The sequence below is a fragment of the Papilio polytes genome, unplaced genomic scaffold (genome assembly GCF_000836215.1).
Source record: "Papilio polytes unplaced genomic scaffold, Ppol_1.0 DF822289.1, whole genome shotgun sequence".
NCBI lineage: Eukaryota > Metazoa > Arthropoda > Insecta > Lepidoptera > Papilionidae > Papilio > Papilio polytes.
Window position 1 is genome coordinate 143,817 of NW_013526915.1, and position 10,940 is coordinate 154,756.

The 10,940-nt window shown below is 32.8% G+C and overlaps 1 protein-coding gene across 1 annotated transcript in view; it reads left to right on the forward strand.

Moving 5' to 3' along the window:
- Positions 1 to 10,567, forward strand: part of LOC106106234 (lachesin-like) — a 21,208-nt gene extending 10,641 nt beyond the window's left edge. Inside the window, exons 4-8 of the mRNA XM_013286785.1 lie at positions 4,690 to 4,879; positions 8,101 to 8,232; positions 8,457 to 8,585; positions 9,496 to 9,666; positions 9,869 to 10,567. Coding sequence (XP_013142239.1) covers positions 4,690 to 4,879; positions 8,101 to 8,232; positions 8,457 to 8,585; positions 9,496 to 9,666; positions 9,869 to 10,239 — 993 coding nt within the window. The 3' untranslated portion in view covers positions 10,240 to 10,567. The remainder of the gene's footprint in view (positions 1 to 4,689; positions 4,880 to 8,100; positions 8,233 to 8,456; positions 8,586 to 9,495; positions 9,667 to 9,868) is intronic.
- Positions 10,568 to 10,940: the final 373 nt, after the last annotated feature.

The window sequence follows — 10,940 nt, forward strand, 5'->3', positions numbered from 1 at the left end:
TTTTATCTTAATTACTTCGAAATCTTTGTTAGAGTAAATCCCTACCCTTATGTTGTCCATCGTCGCGTAAGTTTATGACCGGATTACTTTTATGACCGGGATTAAAGTCCGTTTGCGAAATGTTTACAGTCCGAATTTGTGCCCAGACCGATACTCGATTCATGATACATTTCGTTTAGTTTGTTTTAAGTGAATTGCTGTATCTTATAACAGTTTGCGGTATGTTTTTTTTAAACAAAACCTCTCTATTACACTTATGCCCTTTGTTATTGTCTACATGTTTCAGTAATGACAACTCACAATTCAGTACACACACCACACACAGATAGAAGTATACATGTACAAAATGTATACGACGCTATTATTTTTAGCCGTTCCATCAATTCTTTCGTCGCCTCGACAATGTCACGGCATTCTTCCGATAGTATCAATCAGTCTTTCCTTCCAACATTAGACAGTGTGGGTAGAAGTGCTTTGTGTTTGCTCGGATCCTCTTGACACTTTACCGTACTCAAGTGATAGCTTTTAACACTTATCGTGTTTTATGGTCAAGTTATACAATAATCATTTTAAGTAAAGACTATAATTATAAATAAAAACTATTATTTTGTACTGCATTAAAAGAAACACGACATAAGGACATCTAACTACCTAAGGTTCTTTTTAGGTTTCAGTTTATTAAAATTATCTTTATATATTCCAGAGCAATTGTCTCATCTGTTTATTATTCTTTGGCAATCAAGGTATTGCAGATAATCAGGACAATAGGTATGTAAAATAATATTCGTTACGTGTCAAAGATTATCTTTATTTTAAGAATTTTATTTAGAAATGTAAGTTTTTTCTCGAAAAATAGAAAAACCCGTCCGCTTTTCATACAAAGCCTATTAACGGTCAAAGATGACACGGGTACGGCTATCGTTCTGAACCAAACACAGCTGTAAGTACTTGTACGTATGAAACCGAAAAAAGGTTTATTATAATAAGATATTATAACTTAATATTGGACTGAAATAAGTTCTCGTTTCAAATAATTTGGGCATAGCCACCTAAAATGTTTACGTGGAAATGTGAAGGGAAAATAATTAACTAATGCAATGCAAAAAATGACTCACAAACTATTTATTAAATAGAAAATATATTTATCCGTGTTAAGGGTCTATGAAAGTCGTTATTACTGGAATATAATGCAAGTTATGTCCATAACAAAGAGGTATAATTATGTTAAGGACATTGTTTCTCGGGATTCACATTTTACAACCTGGGAACAGGTTCCTTTGAGTAAGAAAATTCCACGACGATGTCACAGCAAAATGTTTGCCGTAGCTATAGCGGCGTAGCATTCAGCTACGCCGTCCGTAGCAAACAATGTGTCGAAGAATGTGTTTATGGTGCCAAGAATTAAGCTCTTTAGCGCTTTAACATTCTTCCTTCGTTTATCTTAACTTAGGGAAATATGCTTACGTCTTTAGATATAAAGCGCTCGTGAAATAGCATAATATTAACGTACAAGAAACTTTGCGTATAAAATATTTTAGCTTACGTTTTAGTTTAGACTTTTTTGTACAATGTTGAATTATTTTCTGCTGCTTATTTAAGTTTCCTATATTTATATTTAGTAGAGTCTAGTATCAAATTCTTACTAATTAAACTTGGTACATTCAACTTGACGGTTACTAAAAGGTAAACTGACAATCTTCAGGTGGTAAACTTAGATATTACAATGTAAAAAAAACAGTCCAAATGATGGTAAGATAAAAACATTTGCATAACAGCGTCGAATATAGGGTAACGGTTTTTTAAGTAAAGTATGGGGCCTACGGCGTAGCACACAGTGACCAGTGATCCATCATGACGTTCTGTCAGATGAATCGACCTCTAAATAATTGGTCGGCGGCTCGTGCTGCCGTCAATGAATCGCCAAAGCCTGGAAAAAGCATACAACATAGCCTAATACATTCAAATCCATGTTATTGGATGCTGTAACTAAATATATCGATTTACTATCCGATACTATTTTAAATAAGCTGCAGTAAATAAAATGTACGCGAAAAAGATGTACTTTCATTTAAAAGGGTTTTTAAAAAGGAATAAAAGCAATTTTCAGAGGAATTTTAATATAAAATATTATGAAACATAGTCATTGACTCGTTAATAGTAATGACATAAATATCTTTATTAACTTCATTTCGACGTAAAACATTTTGTTGTTAAAATACTTCAATAGTATTAAATTCACCATGTTATGAATGTGAGGTTAAGTTAAAATTCCCGGTAGAAATTTGAATAATGTTTTTAACAAATGTTACGTCGCAACTCGAAAATCAGAATGATATGTACAAATGAACGTGGATATTTTTGAACGTCCATGTCGCGTTCCGTTCCCCAGCTCACGTCGCAACTTACATTTCACGTCATGACCTGACTTAAGACTAATGTTTCTCTAGAGGAAACAAATGACTCACTTACCTGTTGATGCTGCCGACTCGATTACAATTTTATTTTTATTAATCTAATAACATTATTTTTTTTAATTTACGACTTAAATGTCAATTGACCGTTTTTAAATTGTTGTAAATAATTCCATTTTAAAAATTAGATATGACGTGTTTCGTGTTCAATTTAATGTAAATATTCTATGTATTTAATCAGTGTTTAATCATTATCCACTTGCCCTTATCCCTTACGGAGGGTCGGCACAGTATGTGCTGCTCTTCCAGCATATTCAGCCGTCATATCTCAATCCACTCCTTTCACACAATCCATCTATACTTTCTTCGATCTTCCTCTACCTTTGTAGCCATCCACATTCAATCTTGACACTTTCTGGTTTATGTCCACTTCGTTTCGTCGCATAACATGTCCATTTAATCCGTGTTTAATTTCTTAAAATGGCCCCATATTTTGTGTAACTTAAAATCAGGTAATTCAAATTACATACTCGTCGATTATGAAACTAGAAGTCCAATTGACAGAGCTTAGCGTACAATAGATCGATATAGAGATGAATTGCCTACACTAAATGGAATAAGGAAAATAAGGTGAAAACGATATACATTTTATCAGACTTTCTAGAAAAAGAATTCAACTACAAGTATACAGCTTCCTGTGTTAACTGTGTTAAAAACACGTTGTTAGATTTCCATGAGGAAATTATAACTTTGGCATATTTCCTCGAGGGAATCTGACCCACCGTGTAGAGTCAGACAGCGCGCTCGCGAGGAATGTTGTCAAAGCCGGACCACTGATGTGCAAACATACTCCTCTACGGCTCGCATAGCTTTATTATGGATTTTTATCGTATTTCTTGAAAGTCTGATATCTTATTCTCAATGATTGGTTTGACATTGTAAACTCATGAACTTATAATAAGGGAAACTGTGCGCTATTAATTGTAAAATGATATTTTAAAAGTGATCTATACTGAATTTTGTCTCTTTGTGTTTAACATTATTAGTCTATTTGTTTAGTCTTTTGTCCGTGACTCAGTCCGTGTGGAATTAAAAAAAACAACAGTGTTCTTCCAGACTATTTATTTACTACATCTATGCCAAATTTCATTGAAATTCGTTCAGCATTTTAGGCTACAAACTCATTAGAGTTAGAGTATTTATTAAAATATCCATCCATCCATCTAAACTTTCGCATTTATAATATTAGTAAGAAGTAAGATTTGCTTAGTATCGCGAAGACATAATCTGTTTTTTTTTAATTCATTTGTAACCTCAAAAATTTCAACTCTGAAAACTATAGGCTTTATATTGAGATGTATAAAGTAATAAATACTGGACGGGGCTCAGTAGTAGCACGGAGCGCACTTGGAATTTTGTCAAAGTCTCTCTATTGTGTACTATGCAATGAAATTCAGACAGAGTCATACATCTGCCTTTAAAATGAAATTCCCAAATTTTAAGTAATATATTTCTAAATTCTCTTCTAAGAAAACATTTTATTAAAAAGATACAAAACACATACAATGATATAAATAACACGTAAATGTTGCCATAATACAATTGTATTCGATGAAAATATCCAATCAACTACTGCCTAAGTGACTTCAGAGAAAGAGGACGTTTTTAAAAACGGCAAAAGTGATTGTGTCATAAAAGTAGAGGCAATTATCTGAAAGACGTTGATTGCAATAAAATAGCCATCATTAAAAGCAAAGTTAGCGATTCCGAGGCGGTCGGATGCTTTAACGAGAATGTTTCCCTTTGTCTACCGCCATCGTGACGTGCAGTAACGACCTAATGCCTTTGATTCAAATAGAAATCTAGTCATTCGTGATGTCTACTGCATTTAAACATTTCACGGGTCATTGACTTGATAACTGATTAAGGATTATATTCTCATTAAAATGTAAACAGCGTAATTTGAATCATTAAAAATGTCAGTTTTATAACGTAGTCAATTTAATTACGTTCATTAGCGAATATGATAAATGTGTGAAAGGCAAAAACGAATATAAACACTGTTCGTCTCATAATATAAGTTCTAACAATTTTTTAGTTTTACCGCTTTACACAGACTCGTTTTATGATTACTACGGGGAGAGACTAACTCTCCCTTAGTGGTGTTTTATTTAGACACTAAGAAACCGGTAAAGTTACTATTAAATGACTTGAAGATCTACTTAGTTCCATAAAACGTATGGAAAAACGTCAAATTAACGTGATATTTTACTTCTAGATGGGTCACTTGTCTGTAGTGATACCGCCAGATATCGCGGATGATGATGGTTCAGCGGCTAGTGCGCCAGAGGGCGGCAGTGTGGCGCTACGCTGTACTGCCACAGGAGTACCCGGTCCCACTGTCTCGTGGAAGAGGAATGAAGGTCGTAATATCGTATTCCGGGATGAAGACGGTAAAGAAAACAAAGGTCAGTGTTATTTGGCAATTAATTTAAGATTCTACAAAGAAAATAAATTTATTTATGTACGTAAACATTAACATATAATTCTTCGAATATACTTTAGATATGTGAAATTGCGTAATAAATAAAAAAGAGTATCTAAACTCGAGCACGTCAATTAATTGATAAAGCCTTCATCCATTTAGATATAAAGTAACTGATGTGCATCGTAAAAACGGGATAAAAACGTCAATTTTCCTTTGAAATCCATTCACAACGAAGAGACTCGACTAAGTGGTAAAAAGAAACAAGACTAATTTTACATTCAAAGCCGCCCAGAGCGGGCGCAGGTGCCCGCGCGGTTAAAACATTGGAGTTTTATGGGATTTATTAGGATATTGCCTCAAGATATTGGAAAGACTGAAAATACAATATAAATATCCCGCGATCTTAGCCAAATTACTCTAGTAGAATAGAAAATGGAGTGTCACAAGACAATATTTTTTATACGAGTAGATTATTACACTTTTTTCTTGGTATATTATTGTTGGTTAATGTACTGTTAAATGTTTTTATGTGTTTGAAATAAGTCGCATTCCTGTCAAACTTTAGTGAACATCTTTTGTATAATATCGCAGAGTTTTTAGATAAAACTTTCTGTCAACATTTTTAATTTACCAAGTCTCTAAACGACCGAAATTCATTTCCGTTGAAAAAAATTCTTAAGAACCCAATTACTGCTTAAACAAAATGAAGCAATCCGGATTTTGGTCAGGAAATTAAATGAACAACTAATGGAAAATCGGCTCGATAAGATTGCTACCTTTTATTGTTTGGTCGAGATACCCTTTGCGAATAGAGGAGACGAGGGCTTAAACGATTATGTAACTAGTCATTTAGACACACGTGTGTTTGTCTTTTACTCCCGTTTAATCTAAAATGAAGCTTAATGAATATACAATTAGGTACAAAATGGCATTCGTATTTAGAAACCTTGGAAATAAAGGCGTATTTGACCTATTTTTGTTTTAATCTTTTAATTTAGATAATACAAACCCCGCAGTACATTTACTGCAAACTGAGATAGGTTATGTTTTATATTTTGTAGTTCATAGAATAATTGGGAATGTTAACCTCGCTCTGAATAGTTTTTGTATAGATATATTGAGATAGATATCGGGAATTATCTTTTGATTTTCTACAGCGAAACGAAGTCGAATAATCTGAACAAAGTTATGAGGAATATTATGCGAGTATAGCGTGTACAAAGGAACTCTTTCATCGGAAGTTTTCTTTGTTATAAAAGTCGAGTGCATATATGCCAAACTCTAATTTGCTACATTCCAATATACGAGTATAATACTTTACTACTACAGAATTGTATTTTTTTTAATCCGTAGTAAGTTTAACTGATATCTATACTTCTATACTATTATAATAAAGTGTAAACATACACTTCTTTGTTGCCTAAGATGTCAGCAATTACAGCATATTCTTGACTAATTATTATTTTAATAAAAAACCCTACACTTACGTCTCGTTTTAGGCTATATATTTTCACGTCATTAAACTTAGGGGGTAAAACTTTTAGATAAAAAACCCTAATGTGGGAAAGAGGCCATAAGTTGCTGTCAACTCAAGGAAGCAATTGCCAAGGTTTGTCATGTCATGTCATTTTGACAATTGTAATTGACAATTTGACACATGTAAACAATAAAATAATTTTATACTAATGAAATCGCACGGGAACAGCTAGTTTATAATAAGGAGAAATATAAAAAACTCTCGTAATTGAATGTTTATCTTTAGAGATCATACCACTAGTAAGTTTGGATGGATGGATGTTTGTTACGTATCAAATCGGATTAACTGATATCGATGAAATACACATATAGAAAAAAGCGCATACTTCGCATACTACTACGATTTAAAAAATATTTTAAATCGCACGAAGTCGCGGGTAAAACCTAGTCGCTAAATAACGAATTGACTTGTAGGTCTCAGTGCTATACGCAACTTTGTGAACCAACGTAATTAAGCAGAAAAAGTTTTTCGTACGATAACAAAGCCGGATTTCTGGTTTGAATGTGTCGTCTGATTTAACAAGTTGGCAACGGCCTGTCGCATACCGACTTTATAACCCGTTAATAAAATACAATTCCATACAAGAGGCCGCTTTCTATATAATACGCGGTAAGTACTCGCAGTAGGTACGTAGCTGTGTTTTATGCGAGCGACCGAGATTTAGGATTCCGGGGGTCGTGTGCTATAATAAAGTTATAAATTGCTACCATTTAAATTTAATTTGACAGCAACCGTTAAACTCAAATGCCTTCGCAATGTTTTGATTAAACTGCTACTGAGATTAGCAGTGCCGAGTTAATTAAGTAGGTAAATGTCGATACACAAACTGAGTTAAGGTGAATTTAAAAGTAATTTTATTTTACCTATAGTGGTGAGAGCGTCGGAGGCTTAGTGGTTTAAGCACTTGATTTGTAATGTACAGGTTTGGGTTCGAATCCCGCCATGTACCAATATGATTTTCGATTTTTTGAATTTTCATATCTATATAATTACCCGGCGTTCTTACGATGAAGGAAAACATCGTGATGCAAACTGTACCTGTATCACCGCAGAAATTCAAAGATATGTGTGAAGTAAAGCAACGCAAATGTAGTTGCTATGGCCTTATCACTCTAACTTAGCGTGGGCTCCGAGCTCCTCGGTGGGGACGTATAGTGATGATGATGACGATGATGGTGGAAATGTTTTCTTTACAATTTTCAGATATACACTACATTTTTACTAGTACCTAATAAGTATGCTTGTTTATTAAAATTATAACTCATACCGAGTAAGAATTTTAATTAAATTCGAAAGAAATTCGAAGATTTCTTTATTTTTCCCCAATACTTGGAATCATGAATTCCTTTGTAATTAAACTTAAATCCTTATTCATATATTTGATATCGGTCTGATAATATATCAGCGTGTGGCACGAAAATATTACGTTGTGTAACAACAAACACGATAGCAAGCGCCTATGGATTTTTTTCTATTGGTAAAATACCTTTTATTCAATCGTTTGCAATAAAAAAAAAATTAGATCATTTGATCTAAATAACATACAAGTTGCAAGGTTTGTCTCAATAACTTCGATTCAATTTTATGCTTTAGATTTCGTAAAATTTTGTACAGATTTATATACAATATTACTACTATTAATGTAACATTTTTCTGTAACATAGTGGTATACAGCTACGTTGGGTCTACGCTGGTGCTAAAAGGTCTACGCCGAGAGGACATGGGGACGTATTTGTGCATCGCCGCAAATGGCATCCCTCCTACTAAAAGTCGACGATACGAAGTCACTGTTCTATGTAAGTTTTTAGGTTTTCGATAATTGTTACGTATAATTTCATTAATTATAGATATTAACTTGGTTATATCTGCAGATTAAAGTAAAATAATTCTTCTCTATGTGTCATAATTTTCACATGATAAAGTATTTAACCAAATTTAAAGTTATTTATATATTTTTACTTGTAGATATTAAATTTATTTCATATAATACATTTTGTTTTATAACATCCTGTACATATAGTTCCGCCTGTAATCCGCGTGGCAAGTCCCGTGGTGCTACGGGCGACGGACATGCAGGTCACATTGCAATGCTACGTAGAAGCCTCGCCCAGGGCGCTCACGACATGGCAGCGAGGGAAATCACAGTCTGGTAAGTTCAAATAATGTATAAATGTGGGTTTACACTAACAAAACAGCTGTGTATAAAAAATGGTTACGTGCATTTTTACTAAGAGAATGAGAGTAAATATGTTTTGTTTGAACTTGAAAGATAATTACTATTTCTCTATTGAAAAAAACACAATCATGTTAATTGTTACGTTTAATGTTTTAAATTATTGACGAAATTTAATTCAAAAATGACTAAATAAATTACATATTACACTCACTCAAGTTACGTAGACCAGTATCCTACTTGTGAAATGTGAATTAATCAGATTGAATTTTTATATGTTTATTTTCGTTCTTCACACGTGAAGTGCTTACTCGAGTTTCGTGACACAAATATTGACATTTAAAGGTTGAACAAGATCTTGAGGAATCCACTTGAACCAAATAATTTAATGCGTAATGTGATTTCATTTTATTTATTTGGAACTTTAATAAGGCGTATTCTTATTTACTAAATCGCAGACTTAGAGTCATTAGTCTGATCACAAATCTATACTATTATAATAAAGCGTAAACACACGCTTCTTTCTTGCCTAAGATGTCAGCAATTACAGCATATTTATGAATAATTTTTTTTTAATAAAAAGCCCTACACTTGCTTCACGCTTTAGGCTATATATTTTAACGCCATTAAACTTGGGGAGGGGGAGTAAATATTTTGGATATGGTGGGATAGAGACCATAAGTTGTTGCCAACATCAAGGAAGCAAGTTTTCATAATTTCATTCGGATGAAGTCGCACGGAAACAACTAGTATATTATCTATTGACTGAGTGTTAAGTTTGAATTCTAATTAAGAGTCGAATAACATCGATGTACCCATAGCGATTCCTTTCTTACACCTCACTGTAATAAGGTTCTAACATTAGTGTTTTCTTTTTTAATCATAGGTGGAAAGTTACTGAATAGCTCCAAGTACATAATATCCGAGGAAGTCGTGAGCGAATACGGAATACGAATGAACCTGACCATTACGCGCCTTAAGAAGGTGGACTTCGGTGAATATACGTGTGCAGCCATCAATGGATATGGAAAAGCAGAAGGAACAATTAATTTAAAAGGTAACAATACATTACAATTAATCATGTTAAAGACTATTGATTTATTTCACGAACCCTTAAATTAAATATTATAAATAATTAAATAGACTAACTTTGACTAATAAAGATGGATTAAATTGGACATTTAATTTGATTTGTATAATATTAAAACGTTATTAAATTATTCATTTTTGTTTTAACGAATCTTTTTTATCTTCAACAGAAACACCACAGAAGACTACAACTACAACCACAACCACCACCACCACAACAACAACAACTACAACGACCACACCTCGTCCCACAACAACACGACCACCGAAGAAACATCTTAAGAAACAACCAGATCGTACCAACCACAACACTTTAGACGCTGACCTACGTCAAGCGGAGCTCAACAATGCTCTCAACTTTTACAACATAAATACATATGGGGCTAACAATTCACATAATGAATACGCTCAGCGGACGGAGAGACAAAAAGTTCGACCCTCCGGACCACCGCGGCATTTCGTTGTCTACAACAGAAGCCCTTTCTCTACACCTTCTCTAACAATATTCATTACCTACTGCGCAGTTCACATTGTTATATAATTAAATACATCGCATTGTAACAGTTTAGGTAGTGATATAAAAATGGCTGTTGAATTTTTTTTAGATCATAAGTGATATTTTGAGATTGTTGTAAACAATTTTTAAATACGTTTTAATGTTGAAATGTTATGTGCATTTATGAAGAAGTTACGAAGCTATACTTCAGCTTTAGAATAATTTTAAATTAAGACAATAAATAAAGGGACAATAATTTACTTGTATTTCATGATTAAAATATATCGTGAATCAAAATATCATGATTGCCATATCATTCTGGATTTGATAAGAATTTACGAGTATGAGAATTTTATAATATTATTTAATTTAATGTAAGTCATAAAAAATCTTAAGTTGAATGTTTATTTTATATTGAAACTCTGAAGGTATTATAAATTAAGTTACTTGTACCATATTTTATTAATTTCTTATTTAGTTAATTTTTACATTATAAAAGGGACAATAAAACCAGCCTATATAGAAATGGCGACAATAATGCATTTACTATTTAATAAATATTATATACTTGATAAATATTAAGTCGTTATTTTTATTATACATAATGGAATTTTAGATATTAGTCGTAGGCAATTGGATATATGTCCTTGTATCATGTATTAAAGTGACAATAACTTATTAGTTAATAATTTCTATTTCAATAAAATAATTGAAGAATAATCAATACTATGAAATTATATTTGGAT